Consider the following 15251-nt stretch of genomic DNA (forward strand, 5'->3'; position numbering starts at 1 on the left):
CTAGCTCTTGGACCAGCAGGTCATATGCAGGCACAGTGTGCCCTTGTTGCCAAGAAAGCCAGTGGCATTTTGGGATGTATAAGTAGGGGCATTGCCAGCAGATCGAGGGATGTGATCGTTCCCCTCTATTCGACACTGGTGAGGCCTCATCTGGAGTACTGTGTCCAGTTTTGGGCCCCACATTACAAGAAGGATGTGGAAAAATTGGAAAGAGTCCAGCGGAGGGCAACAAAAATGATTAGGGGACTGGAACACATGACTTATGAGGAGAGGCTGAGGGAACTGGGATTGTTTAGTCTGCGGAAGAGAAGAATGAGGGGGGATTTGATAGCTGCTTTCAACTACCTGAAAGGGGGTTCCAAAGAGGATATGATCTAGACTGTTCTCAGTGGTAGCTGATGACAGAACAAGGAGTAATGGTCTCAAATTGCAGTGGGGGAGATTTAGGTTGGATATTAGGAAAAACTTTTTCACTAGGAGGGTGGCGAAACACTGGAATGTGTTACCTAGGGAGGTGGTGGAATCTCCTTCCTTAGAAGTTTTTAAGGTCAGGCTTGACAAAGCCCTGGCTGGGATGATTTAGTTGGTGTTGGTCCTGCTTTGAGCAGGGGGTTGGACTAGATGACCTCCTGAGGTCCCTTCCAACCCTGATATTCTATGATTCTATGACAGCAGATGGAGACACCTGCATAGTCATAAGCACCTGAAATCTGCCTGGGGCTGGTGCAGGGTTACTCTGCACGCTCCTTTGCAAATCATCTATTCACAGTATGTTCCACTTGGAGTATTACAGAGCCCAGGGAAAAGAGGAATCCTTTGTTGTGGGCTTTTGGCAGCAGGAGCCCCGTTGCTCAGTTCTGTGTATTTTTCCAGAGGCAGCAACAGGGTGAGAAATGCTGAAAAACTTAAGAAACACACCACCAAAATGGGAAGGAACAAAGTCTCTTTATCACAAAGGATCTGCCATTGCTTACAGAGCCAGGGCATGCAGCATGGGATATAGGAACAGGACATTCCTTTGGCAACATGACATCAAACAACATTCATGGGAAAACTCCTGCATTCTAGAACATCCTAAAATTAAAAGACAAAGAACCTTTGCTTGGGAAACACCCATGAAGGGGAAATCCAGCAGCTGCCTTTGAGCTACTGTTCCAGACATGAGAGACAAGAAGACACGTTGCTCACATTACAGGAAAAGGAGCGAAAGAGCAACAAAATGCAGCAGGAGACAACCGAGCAGCCCAATTATTCAGCTTAGCACAACAACAATATGACCAAGAGCTTTCTGTTGATTTGTACAGTATTCTCCACTCCAGAAGCCAGCTTCTGAGTTCAAATTGGACTGAAAGGGAGGTGGGGATTGACCAGATGTGACCAGAACAACCACTGCTTAGAATTTAACACCCACCAGCCAGAGTCGCTCAGACCTAGTGTGGACATGGGAGCTATTAACAATGGGCCGGAGACTAAAGCAAACACACACAGACTCTGGATAGAGTTGGTTATCCAGAGTCTAGGCCCTCCCATACTGAATGGAAGCAGCCATATTTGTGAAGATAAGGCTTGGGCAATGAGAGATGCTGACCTTCTCATGGGGCATCCTCCATGGAACCACAAAGAACTTCATGCACTAGCCTCATCATCAGCAACTCTCCAGGGGCCCTTCCATCCCTAGGGCCAGTGGGGGATGAGGCACTAGCATCTTGCTGCTGAGGTGGGCTTTTCTGCAGCTCTTGTGGTCTCTCTGTCCCTTGATCTCTGGGGATGCAGTACCAGGTTCCATTGCTTGCTTCAGAAAGCAAGGCTTCAGGAAGACTGAAGGCCCAAATCTTTCTCCTCAGGAACCAGAGGCAGCCGAGTAATTCCCTCCCATGGTCAGCGGTTGCTGCCTCTAGAGCTGAGCAGTGAGTAGGGGAAGGTGCTCTCCTCTCAGTGGGCACCCTGGGCTCCTCTGAGCTCCTTGGGGCCCTGCTCTCACTGGTCATCATCATAGCTTGTCGCTCCAAAACTGCAGCCAAGACCTGGTGTTCTCACTAATCTCAAACAGTTCCTTGGGAGTACAGGATGTTGCCAGGGCACTCCATCAGGCAGTGTTCAAATGTTTGCCTAAGCTCTCCACGTTCACATCTGGGGTCGTCCCTCAGCTTCCACTTGGTGATAGTCACCAGCCTTTGCCACTCCGCCTCTTGTTCAAGTTAGAGTACACCAGTGTTTTTGTTCGAAGTCAGCACCTGGAGGGAGTTGTTGTGAAGGAACAAGGTTCTCCAAGATCGTCAGCATTTCCCATCATTTTGTTACTCTGTAGCCTTGCACGGTGCTATTTTCAGGTAAGGGATTTTCCGAGGGAAAGTTCTTCTGGACGTCAGCATCTTGGGTGGTGGAACGTGTCCATGCAGCAGGTGTCCTGGATCATGCACTGATTTTGTCTCTCCTTTTGCTGATGGCCTCCCGCCGCATGGATGGGGGTGCAGTCCCCGGGAGACAGGATGGCAATGGCGGGACCAAGACTGCAATAGGAGACTCTTGCTGGTGAAGGTGAATGGTTGTTCTGCAGAAATGAATCATCTTACCATGTGTGAAGGGCCCCTCCCTTGTAACTAGGAGGAGTTGTTGCTGCGGTCTGTCCCCATCACTGCCTGGGTGGCCTGCTCGGGTACACATGCCGGGTCGGTCAGGATGGAGGTGGAAATGCTCAGCTGGCGGAGAGAGCTCAGGACAGCTGCGGAGACCAAACCAAATGGGACAAGTCAGTGTTCTCTGCTGATAGGCTCTGAGCTGCTTCAGGCAGTCTGTCTACTCACCACAGGGCCCGCCATGCCAGCCATCTAGCCCATATCCCAGCTCTCACACTGGCCTGGGCCAACTGCTGCACAGGAAGATCCCTGTTAATGGGCAGCTATGGCATAACCTGTCCCATGGGAGGTGTCCTCCCAACCCCTGGCAGGGCTTAAATCCTGTCCCATGTACTCATGGCTCTTCTCATTATCTGCACCTTTGTCCAATCCCCTAATTGAATCCTGCTAAGCTTGACCTTGGGGAGCTCATGTGGAAGGGAATTCCACAGGCTAATTGTGTGATGTGAAAAGTATTGCTCCTCCCTCTGGGTTTGCAATGTGCAGCCTTTCCCTTTGCCCACAGTATGAGACTGGAAAACCATTGATGTCTCTGTGCCATAGCTGCAGACCAGGACACTGTACATCCAACAAGCCAGTCTTCCCTTCCCATCCTTCCAATCCTGACCTTGCTCCCGGAACCACATCCCAGTGTGGCGGGTCCCTGCCGCTGAACCCCAGCTAGAGTAGAGATTGAACCTCCCTCTGACCAAGCTCAGGAGCCGGAGAACCAGGGCCAAATGGAGCTAGGAAGTGAATCCCTTGCTGACCCCAAGGAAGGGGGGAAGAGCATTGCCAGAGCAGCTTTGGGCAGCCCCAGAGCTGGCCCTGAGAGCACCACGCCTCCAAGACAGCATCCCCCCCTCCATGCAAGCACAGCCCCCTCACATGTCCCCCTCACAGTGCAGTTCTTCTGACCACGGCACTTAGCCGACCTCCCACCCAGCTCAGGCACGAACAGCAGGGGTTGCAAGCTAGGAGCACATGGCAGGCAGGGCCAGCCCCTGCCTTCTCCAGGGCAGGCAAGGGACAAAGTGGGACTACGTACTGGGCCGAAGTGCTGGGAGGGAGCAATACTGGTCCAGCCAGGCTAGTGATGTCTGGCTGAGGCTGTCTATGCTGGCTGTGGAGACCATGCCATTGAAGGACTCAAACAGAGGCCGGATGATGATGCTGAACTGATGCAAACAGAGCAGTTAAGGACTCCTCATCACAAGGCAGAACTGACTGACCAGCCCTCATGTCCCTCCCTCTGCTGCTGCCCCTTTCCTGCTGACTCCTGGCACTTGGGGAGTGACATGGCAGGCTGCAGAGTTAGTGCCACCCCGTGTGGTGCCAGACCAGGCCAAGGCTCATCTTGGGGGCAGGAACATGAGCTCTAAGCCCACAGCATCCTGCTGGGAACAAGAACTGGTGTCCGGGGACCAACACCGGGGGGTTGAACTACAGGGGATGTGGATAGCAAGAGTGGGGTGGGGGGGTCAGGTGATACCCTGTACCCCATGTTCACCACTTGTGTTCTGATACGTTTTGTACAAAACATGCAGTGCAAGGTATCATTTGAAAACTCAGGATCTACTGACTATCGCTGTGCTGTTAAAATGCGTATCGTCATTGTGGAGCGAGGCATGAGATTTTGCTATATGTTTGTTACTGAAAACCACTGTGAGTCTGAAGAATGCCCACAGACTAGGTCCTTCAAAATAACGAAAGGGCTGTAAACAAAGGCCTTGCATGTCATCCCTGAAGACACTTCAAACGTCAAGAACACAGATGGTGTCAGCAAGAAATTTATAATTTACCTGAAAGGGGCTTCAAATCTCATGGACACCAGAGTGATGGTCTGCACCCCAGCTGGGGGTGGGTGTTCCTCACAGAGAGGAGGAGGGTATAAAATAAGACAATGGCTTCCCCATTACCTTTCCTCTCTCACCTCTGCACATGGAAGCCAGATCGTTTGAAAGAGCGAGAGGGATCATTGAAGGGCGAAGGGGTCATAGGCACCAACTCCCTGGCTGCTCTGGGGCTGGAGCAGTGACAAGGCAGCCCCTCTACCAGAGCCACCCACCCCAGCGCCTCCCACCCACCGCCCGGCCTGTCCCTCAGCGTCTCCCACTCCCTCCCAGGCCTCCGGCCGGCCTGTCCCTCAGCGCCTCCCGCTCCCTCCCAGGCCTCCCGCCCGCCGGCCGGCCTGTCCCTCAGCACCTCCCGCTCCCTCCCAGGCCTCCCGCCCGCCGGCCGGCCTGTCCCTCAGCGCCTCCCGCTCCCTCCCAGGCCTCCCGCCCGCCGGCCTGTCCCTCAGCGCCTCCCGCTCCCTCCCAGGCCTCCCGCCCGCCGGCCTGTCCCTCAGCGCCTCCCGCTCCCTCCCAGGCCTCCGGCCGGCCTGTCCCTCAGCGCCTCCCACTCCCTCCCAGGCCTCCCGCCCGCCGGCCTGTCCCTCAGCGCCTCCCGCTCCCTCCCAGGCCTCCCGGCCGGCCTGTCCCTCAGCGCCTCCCGCTCCCTCCCAGGCCTCCCGGCCGGCCCGTCCCTCAGCGCCTCCCGCTCCCTCCCAGGCCTCCGGCCGGCCTGTCCCTCAGCGCCTCCCACTCCCTCCCAGGCCTCCCGCCCGCCGGCCTGTCCCTCAGCGCCTCCCGCTCCCTCCCAGGCCTCCCGGCCGGCCCGTCCCTCAGCGCCTCCCGCTCCCTCCCAGGCCTCCCGGCCGGCCCGTCCCTCAGCGTCTCCCACTCCCTCCCAGGCCTCCGGCCGGCCTGTCCCTCAGCGCCTCCCGCTCCCTCCCAGGCCTCCCGCCCGCCGGCCTGTCCCTCAGCGCCTCCCGCTCCCTCCCAGGCCTCCCGCCCGCCGGCCGGCCTGTCCCTCAGCGCCTCCCGCTCCCTCCCAGGCCTCCCGCCCGCCGGCCTGTCCCTCAGCGCCTCCCGCTCCCTCCCAGGCCTCCCGGCCTCCCGGTCCCTCAGCGCCTCCCGCTCCCTCCCAGGCCTCCCGGCCGCCGCGGATCAGCTGTTGGGCGGCGTCAGACTCCGCAGGCGTTGGGGGGAAGCAAGCGCAGCAGCGTTGGGGGCGGGTAGAACTGGGCACAGGCGGCAACTTTTTTCTGCGCCAGTGGGTGCTCCCCCCCCCCGCTGTCCCTATTGGACCCCTCCCCCAATCCCCGCCCCGGCCCCGCCTCCTCCCCCGAGCCTGCCGCGTTCCTCCTCCCAGGCGTGCCGGGCGCTCGGGGGAGGGGGACGAGGCAGAGGTGAGCTGGGCGGGGGGAGCTCAGCACCCACCAATTTTTCCCCCGGGTGCTCCAGCCCCCGAGCACCCACGGAGTCGGCGCCGAGGGAACTGGGTGGGGTGAGGGCAGGAAGCGATGGGGCGGGCCAGAGGCGGGAAGAAGCAGGGCGGGGGCGGAGCCTTGGGGGAAGCATTAGGAGGGGGGGGCCTGGGCGGAGCCAGGGAGAGCACCCCCCCGCAGATTAGACACTGGGCGCCCCTGGCAGGATTGTCCCAGGCTGAGAGGAAACAGCCTGTGAAATGTGTCGCAGTTTACGGTGGGACAAGCGGCTTTGCTTTTAGCTCTCTTGGCAGGGCCAGATTAAGGCAGGGGCTTAGGGGCCGCGGCTCAGAGCTGCGGACTGCGGGGGCCCTGCAGGCAGATGCGGCCGCTGCTTCTTCCATTCGGCCCGCGGGAAGTCTGCGCGCTGGCTGCAGCCGCGAGCACCCACTCATCGCTACGTCCCTGCGGCCCCCAAGCGAGGGGCGTCCGGGGAACCTCTGCGCGCTGCCCCGCCCCCAGCACTGGCTCCGCAGCTCGCACTGGCCTGGTACCGCAGCCAAGGGGAGCTGCGTGGGGCGCCAGCGGGCACGGGCAGCGTGCACTGTGCAGAGTGGCCTGGCCCCCTCTGCAAAGGGACCAGACATGCCGGACATCTCGGGGAGCAGAGCAGCGCGGAGCCCGGACAGGCAGGGATCCTGCCTTAGCCCTGCTGCACTGCTGACCAGGAGCTGCCCAAACTAAGCGCCTCCCGGCCAGAGCCTAGATCCCACACCCCATCCTGCAGCCCAACCTCCTACCCCAGCCTGGAACCCCCGCCTGCACCCAAACTCCCTCCCAGAACCTGCACCATGAACCTCCTGCTGAACCCCAACCCCCATCCCATCCCTGGCTCCACTCCAGAGCCCACCCCCATTAGAGCTGCACCCCCTCCTGCACCCCAATCCCCTGCCCCAGCCCTGAGCCCACTCCCCCACTCCAAACCCCCAGGGGCCCAACAAAATCTAATAGCCCCGGGCCCACAGGAGGATTAATCCAGTCCTGACTATTAGCTTACATTGGTCAAGGGGGTCTTGAGCAGTGCGAGATGCACATTTCTGAGGTGCAACGCTGGGGCTGGGGGATTTGCGGATGTCATCCTATATACAGTTAATGAGTGGCTGTGAGAGCATTCATGTAATTTGCTGGGTGTGCCTTCACATGCTTTTGGCTGTGTGAGTAGAGCCTGGATGGGCTGCTTTTCATCAGCAGAGCAGTGTAAGAGACACCCTGGGCTGGAGCAGTAAGGGCCTCATCCTCCCTGATTGAACTAACCTTGTTATCCCTAGCCTGATTCTTGCTTGCATATTTACACCTGCCTCTGGGAATTTCCACTATATGCATCCGACGAAGAGGGTATTCACCCACGAAAGCTTATGCTCCAATACGTCTGTTAGTCTATAAGGTGCCACAGGACTCTGCAGCTTTTAAGGGGACACTGCTGTTCAAAAGTCCAGCTTGGACCCTAGGTGATGTCACTGGGGCTGCAGAGGGGATCTGGAGACTAGCATAGGGGAGTGGGCTTCAAAGTCTTGAAAACCTCCAGCTGGCTCCAGGAAGCAGGCTGATACCTGTGGTCCCAGTGCGTGGGGTGCATGAGCGGGGCATAGAAGCCAGGGACTCAGAGCCATTTTCTAACACCCAGACTCTAGCAGGCACAGGGAACACAGGGCCCTGGTGTCTCCCCTCTAGAAGTGATGGAAGAGGGGAGGAGCTGTGAGGTGTCTGCCTCCAGGAGGCTGTCACCATGGTAACATCTTTGGCCCTCCTCAGCACCCTAAGAAGCTGCAGGGACCCCACATGTTTGGGCAGGGGGCAGTGGGGTGGGGCGCCCATCTCCAAAGGATACAACCCAGAACTTCCAGTTCTTCAGCGTGCAGGAGCGGACGTACTCGTCAAACATGTCACGCATCTGGTCGAAGCGCTGGCGGGTGATGGGCACTCCTGTAGCAGGCAGCTGCTGCTGGCACAGGCTGCAGGGGCACAAGAAGATGGTGCCTGTCTGCCTCGGTTGACAGGCACACACACAGAGAGATCGGCACTGGGGAAAACAGTCAACGTCCCGCCCCCAGGCCTAGCTCTCCAGCCACCCTCACCCCCTGCTGTGCTCCAGCCTCGTCCAGGAAGGATGCTGTGGCAGGGAGCGATTGACTGGCACCGTGCCCTAGGCATGGCCGAGCTGATCACCAGCGATTAGCAATTCCATGGCTGATGGTCACCTGGGGAAAGCCCCACTTCTGAGATGTGTCAGCAAGAAGTGGTGGTGGGCAGCACCCCCATTCCTGTGGCAGCAGGCGGCTCCTGCCCACCTCCCCGTGCACTTTCTCCCGCTGAGGGCTGCCCCATACTGATGGCCATGCCAGGCTCTCTAAGAGGTGCCAGGCTCCTGGTGCCACCCTCCACCTGGCCATGGGGGACAGGGCTATGGGGGTGGGGAGAGGGGGCTAATGCTTGCATCCGGGTGAAGCTGGCTGGGGCCCACCCATTGCTCCCCTTCCTGTACCTGCCTGTGCACAGCATCCTGCTCTCATCCTGCCCCTGGTACCTAGGGCCCACTGGGGTGGGCTGGTCAGGCTCCTCGGTTCCCCTCGGGGGGGGGGGTGATCCTTCCCAAGGCCCCTGTGTGTGGGCTCCAGGTTCTGCCCCTCTCTGGAAGGGCTGGCTCCCAGGGCTGTAGCAGAGGCAGCATCAAGCCCATTTCCTGCAGCCCCAGCCTCCCAGCATGACTACGTGGGGCATTTACAATCAAACCGGAGCGAATGAATTGTGGAGAGAGGAGCTGGGGCTGTATGGGGAGCTGTGCCCACACAGGCTAATCCACCCCGCATTGGCACCATGGCAGGTTGAGTGCTTCAGGGAAGGGGGCAGCGCACCTTGGCTCCATTAATAATAACCCTGCATTGCTGGGGCATTCTCCATCTCCGGGCCCCAAAATGCATTACAAACATAGTGGGAAACCTCCTCCCACATGACTGATGTGCCACCGCTTCTGGGGTGGAACACAGCAGCTGCTGATAGCACACACAGCACAGCAACACTGCACCGCCAGCTTCACAGGAAGGGCCCCCTTTTAGATGTGACATCTCATTCAGCAGACAGCAGCCTAGTACCCCTTTGCATCACGCTAGGGGATTAAGTTCAGCACTGACAAGGGAAGAGCACCCCCGATTGAGTGGTCACCCTTTGCAGCACACTCCTTGTCCGCTCCCCTCCCCAGCTTGGCTCCCTGCCCGTCTCTGCCCTTCCCGTCCTTTGGCCTGGCTCCCCTCCCTTCTCCCCCTATCCTACTTGATGGTTGTGTTGAGCTCCTCGATCTGCTCCCGCAACCGCTGCGTCTCATCCTGCAGGGCAGCCCTCTCCTGCTGCAACTTGTAGATGTACTCTGCTGTCTTCTGCAGCGTGGTGGCCTTGCTGACCTGAGGGGCCAGATGTGGGGGCTGAGTGACGCTGATCTCCTGTGGCTGTCTCTCAGCCCCCTCCCACCGCTCTGCCTCCCAGGAGGAAGGAGCTGCCCAGCAGGGTGCTGGGCCTTTCAGGGTTTTGGAGAGACATGGCCTCGCTCAGCCACCCCTACAGGGTCTCCGAGACCTAGGTGGTTGGACAGCACAGAAAGCCCCATTCCATGATGGGAGGGCCAAGGGACAGTCTATAGCTGGGGAAAGGTGCTGAGGGGAGCGGTTGGCTGGGGGCCTAGAGCTGCAGGGACACACAAGAGCTGCCTGGCCAGGGCAAAGCTGAATCACTGATGCAGCCCGAGCCTGGCACTCCCACTCCCAGCTCTGGGGACTCTCCTGGGGGTCTGGGGCACCGTAATTATGAGAGGTTTGGTACTTTGGGCACTGGGTGTCCCCTGGGGAGCTGCCAGTCCTGCCCTCAGTGCCCACTTTGGGGTTTGTTCCCCTCTCACTCACCTTGATGCTAGGCTGGGCACTCAAGGTGCTCACCAGCCCGTGGAGGGTGTCAAAGCCCAGCTTGATGTTGAAGCGTCTCTTCTGCTCGGCGGAGATGTGCGTGATGCGGCGGCTCTCTGTCTGCAGGGCAGGGGCAGAATCAGGCACCCCAAGGGGTGTGGGGGAGACGCCCAGAACCCCCAACCTGAGCCAAGGCCAGGACAGACCCATAGATGTTGCAACAGGGGGAGTGGGTGCGATGTGATGGGAGCACAAGGGATGTGAAGCAGGGCAATCTGGAGCCCTGAAGGGGCGGGGAGGAGAGGGCTGTGCCTGTTGGGTGGGCAGAGAGGAGACACCCCCAGGGAGGAGCTGTCCCCCTGGGAGCCCTGGACTGTTGCGTACCTTGCTGGACTCTGGCCTGCCCTGGCTGGGGGTGGAGTGATGCGGTGAGATCCTGGCAGTCAGCACTCCGACTGGCACTGGGGAGACTCGTCCAGGCTTCGGCCAGTCACTGGCTGGAAGATAAAACGAGACTGTTGGGCGGGGCTGAGTGGGCAGCGCCTACTGGCTCCAGGACCTGCCCCAGTGCAGGGGCTGAGATGGGGGCATGACTGCCTAGGCTGGGTCCTGCGAGCCTCCCACACAGGCAGGCTCAGGGTCCCGTCCCACTGCGCAACAGAGACAGAAGGACAGGTGCCCTGGAGCAGACCGAGAGCCCCACTGGTGCAGCGGCCCGGCACTGACTGGCCAATGCCAGGGACTTCAGGGAAAGGGATCACCTCTCCATAATGCACCACACTGAGCAAGGTGGAGCTGGGGATGGGAGGCATTGCTTCCTGACCACGCAGTGATAGAGCAGTCTGTGCCCTGAAGCAAGGAGATGATGGCCCTTGACACTGATCCCAGACACTGTCCCTGCCAATCCTAGCCTCACTCAAGTCACAGTCTAATCACTGCTGAATCTCACAAAGCCATGCGCCTCCATAATGTCCTGCAGCAGTGAGTCCCACAGATTATACACTGCATCCAAAGAAAGGAGTCATTCTATCCATTCTATGGTGCCTCCTAGGTTCACCATGAGTCCCCGTGTTCCCATATTGGGGTGTGTGTAAATTCATTCCTCTCTCCATACCTCTGTCAAAGCTCCCTGTGCTCCTTTCTGATCCCAACAGGCCTTGTCTTTGACATGCTAATAGCACCGTATCCATCGGTAGTGCTTTCCATCAGAGGAACCTCAGTGCTTTTACCGACTCTTCTCAATCCCACCAGGAGGCAGGCATGAGCTATTATCATTAGACAAGTTAAGTGATTTGCCCAAGTTCACACAGCAGGTCAGTAGCAGAGCCGGGAGAGATCCTACAAGCTCTTATGCTAACCAGTAGTGGTGCCCCTAGTACTTTTCATTGCCCCTTTCTGTTCTCGCTGTGATGGGTGATCCATTGTGGGCACAGGAACCCAGCAGGGGTGGGAGTGGGAAGATTACCACGAATTTCAGAGCTGCTTGAAAAATGCCTGTTATGTTCCCTGAGAAATTTTGAACTTTTGGGGGGTTTTTCTCCCAAAACTTTCAGCAAAAAATGTGGATTTTCAAAGAAAACCTGAAACCACCTAAAAAGGTTTGTTTTAAAAAATAACATTTCAGGCAAACGTTTTTGGTTTTTGAAAACTAAACATTGAATTACTTTTTCCAAAAAAACATACATTTTAACTCAAGTTGATATTTTTACTGAAAGAATAGTGATTTCTTTTTTTTTTCCATTGTAAAAGCAGAACCTTTCAAGCAGAAGGAAGAGTTACTGCAAGCATTTTCCATTTGGTGAAAGGCATATTTTTGCAGAAAAAATATTGAGAAAAAGACTCCAACCAGCTGCCCTGGGTTGCCCTGTTGGCGACCGACCCTCCAGCATTTTGCACCAGTTCCCCCTGGAACTGCCCACTGACCTTGCATGCAGTTGCCCACCAGGACCCTGTCAGCTAAGTCAAGCTGATTCAAGTTGTCTGCATGGTTCTGCCACTCTAGGGCAGCAGTATGGCAGCAAGGCTGGCTCTGGTGTCGTGTCCCTGGTGTGGCTCTGTGTCCTGGCTTTTCTGGGTCTCTCTTTTCTCACCTGCCTGCCTAGTCTCTGCTAACCTCAATCTCTCTGTATTGTCAACACCCACCCATCCATCTCCTGGGTTAATAAACAGAACTGAGGGGTGGGGTGGATCTTCAAGAGGATCTCAGGGGGGCAGCACCAGCAACCTGCTCAGCTCTGACTCTGGCAATACAGGGGGGAGCCTTCTTCAGCTGGATTTCCCCCACTGAAAGGTTGCTGAGCCTGCATGACCTACAGGGGTGTTTGCTCTCTCTGGTAATCAAAGAGAAGTTGTCAAAGACGCCGCACTGCTCACCACAGGCCGACGGGGGGGAGAGCTGCTCCGTCTTGGGGACGAGCAGGGATCCCGGCTGTGCCACAGCCAGTATGATGGGGACAGACTGGGAAGGGCTGGAGCCAGGAGACAGCCCCGGACTCAGCTGGGCCATGCGGGGCAGGAAGTCAGAGGGGACTTCGGCAAGGCCCCCTTCCTGCGAAGAGAGAAGCCAGAGAGAAGGAGTTTGCACTTTGGGCTCCCTGGCTGAAAGTCTCAGGCCTGCGACCCACAAGGCCAAGGGCGAAAAGGGGCCAGGGCTTTTCCCCAACCAGCACACAGGAGACAGTCTTTAAAGTACCTACAGCAGCTTGACTCTTGTAGATAAGGAGAGCTGGTCACTGCCCGTGAGGGTCATGGTCAAACTAGACCTACTCCATGAAGGGGATGGCGAGAAGGAAGGGCCCCCAACTCCTCACAAGGTTACAGCAACATGGCATGAGCCCTGGGGCTCCCAGGGACTGGACAAAGATCAGGCCCTGAGAACCCCATGGTCGGAAAGCTGACTGTGTGCTGGGCTGGTGGTTGGGCACTGCATAACTGGTGCTGCTGGGGGAGCCCTCTCCAGGGGAGCAGCGCCATGTGAGACGGCCCCCATGGGCGGCCAAGGGACCCTTTGCCAGCCCTGAGCCAGGCAGGGGGAAACGGGATTTTCTTTAACCTGAGGAAATGCTCTCCACTTGGAAATACAGGGCATAAAATACCATCCTGAGTGCCCCCCGAGCTCTGCCAGTGCCCCTCACTCCTGGGCTGGTACAGCCTGGGTTTGTCCAGTCCCCAGTGCCCCCCAAGCTCTGCTGATACCCCTCGCTCCTGCCCTGACACACCCCATGCTTGTCCATCCCCAATGTCCCCCCAGCTCTGTCAATGCCCCTCACTCTTGCCCTGACCCACCCCCTGCTTGTCCAGCCCCAATTCCCCCCAGCTCCACCAATGCCCCTCGCTCCTGCCCTGATGGTGTCACCGGGCACTTTGGTTTCCTCGATCATGGAATCCTGTTGTGAGAAGAAGGGCTGCTGAGCAGAGATGGGGGTCCACCTGTCTTGGAAGGGGAAGAGTGTCTTCAGATGCAGACTGGCTAAACTAGTGAGGGGGCTTTAAACTAGGTCCAACAGGGGTAGCAGACAAAAGCCCACAGGTAAATCTAGAACAAAGAGACTTGGGTGAAGCATCTGAATCTGGGGGGGAACATGGGAAATCACAGCATGGACAAAGGAGAGACCAGAGGGAATATAGAGGGGAAATGTAATAAACATGTCCATTGTCTGTATACTAATGCAAGAAATATGGGGAATAAACAGGAAGAACTAGAAATACTAGTGAGTAATCATAAATAGAACAGAACTGGCATCACAGAAACTTGGTGGCATTAGTCACATGACTGGAATACTGGTATAGAAGGGTACAGCTTGTTCAGGAAGGCCAGGCAGGAGAGGAGTAGTTGCCTTGTATATCAAAGATATCTACACTTGCCCTGAGACTGAGACAACAGTGGGAGGCAGACCTGTTGAAAGTCTCCGAGAAAGGATAAAAGGGGTAAAAAACAAGGGTGATGTCATGGTAAGGAGTCTACCTGGAAGAAGAGGTGTATGACACTGTTTTTTAGACAACTAATAAAATCATCCAAAGCACAGGACTTGGTGGTGATGGGGGACTTCAGCTACTCAGATATCTGTTGGGAAAATAACACAGCAGGGCACAGATTATCCAATGGGTTCTTGGGATGCATTGGAGACAACTTTTTATTAGAGAAGGTGGAGAAAGCGACTAGGGGAGAGGCTGTTCTGGATTTGATTCTGACAAACAAGGAGGAACTAGCTGAGAATCTGAAGGTGGAAGGTAGCTTGGGTGAAGGTGACCATAAAATGACAGAGTTTGTGGTTCTAAGGCAGAGGTGGGCAAACTACGGCCCGTGGGCCACATCCGGCCCGCGGAACCCTCCTGCCCAGCTCCTGAGCTCCTGGCCCGGGAGGCTCGCCCCCGGCCCCTCCCCCGCTGTCCCCCCTCCCCCACAGCCTCAGCGCACTGTGCTGCCAGTGCGATGCTCCAGGCGGGGGGGCTGCGAGCTCCTGGGGCAGCACAGCTGCAGAGCCCGGCCTGACCCAGTCTCTGTGCCATGCAGCGCAGCTGCCTGACCCAGTCTCTGGGCTGTGCAGTGCGTGGCTGGCTGCAGCTGGGTACCGCGGCTGCCTGTCCTGGTGCAGCCACATCACCAGCCACCGGTGCTCCAGGCAGCATGGTAAGGGGGCAGGGAGTGGGGGAGGGGAGTTGGCGAGGGGGCAGGGGAATTCGGGGTGGTGGTCAGGGGGCGGGGGTGTGAATAGGGGTCAGGGCTGTCAGAGGGCGGGGAACAGGGTGGTTGAATGGGGGCACGAGTCCTGGGGGTGGCAGTAAGGAAGGAGGGGGGGTTGGATGGGGCAGTCAGGGGCGGAGGTTCCAGGGACGGTCAAGGAGAAGGGGTGGTTGGATGGGGCAGGGGTCCTGGGGGGCAGTCAGGAAGGAGAGGGGAGTTGGATGGGGCGGCGGGGGGCAGTTAGGGGTGGGGGGTCTGGGGGCAGTCAGGGGACAGAGAGTGGGGGGTGGATGGGGCAGGGGTCCCGGGGGGGCCGTCAGGGAACAGGGGAGTTGGATGGGGCAGGAGTCCCAGGGGGCCATCAGAGGGCGAGAAGCACGGGGGGGTCGGATAGGGGGCGGGGGCCAGGCCATGCCTGGCTGTTTGGAGAGGCACAGCCTCTCCTAACCGGCACTCCATACAATTTCAAAAAAAGAAAAGGAGGACTTGTGGCACCTTAGCGACTAACCAATTTATTTGAGCATGAGCTTTCGTGAGCTACAGCTCACTTCATCGGATACATTCAGTGGAAAATGAATGATGAAATCATTAGTTAGTCTCTAAGGTGCCACAAGTACTCCTTTTCTTTTTGCGAATACAGACTAACATGGCTGCTACTCTGAAACCATACAATTTCAGAAACCCGATGTGGCCCTCAGGCCAAAAAGTTTGCCCATCCCTGTTCTAAGGAATGGTAGGAGGGAGAACAGCTG

The 15251-nt window shown here is 57.5% G+C and overlaps 1 protein-coding gene across 1 annotated transcript in view; it reads right to left on the reverse strand.

The window, feature by feature from the left end:
- Nucleotides 1–926: 926 nt before the first annotated feature.
- MLXIPL (MLX interacting protein like) overlaps nt 927–15251 on the reverse strand; it is a 57133-nt gene continuing 42808 nt past the window's right edge. The window contains exons 11-17 of the mRNA XM_077836638.1: nt 12189–12363; nt 10200–10312; nt 9816–9935; nt 9193–9320; nt 7754–7877; nt 3664–3793; nt 927–2722 (exon numbers count right to left, since the gene is read on the reverse strand). Coding sequence (XP_077692764.1) covers nt 2601–2722; nt 3664–3793; nt 7754–7877; nt 9193–9320; nt 9816–9935; nt 10200–10312; nt 12189–12363 — 912 coding nt within the window. The 3' untranslated portion in view covers nt 927–2600. The remainder of the gene's footprint in view (nt 2723–3663; nt 3794–7753; nt 7878–9192; nt 9321–9815; nt 9936–10199; nt 10313–12188; nt 12364–15251) is intronic.

This window comes from Eretmochelys imbricata, chromosome 17 (assembly GCF_965152235.1).
Source record: "Eretmochelys imbricata isolate rEreImb1 chromosome 17, rEreImb1.hap1, whole genome shotgun sequence".
Taxonomy (NCBI): Eukaryota; Metazoa; Chordata; order Testudines; family Cheloniidae; genus Eretmochelys; species Eretmochelys imbricata.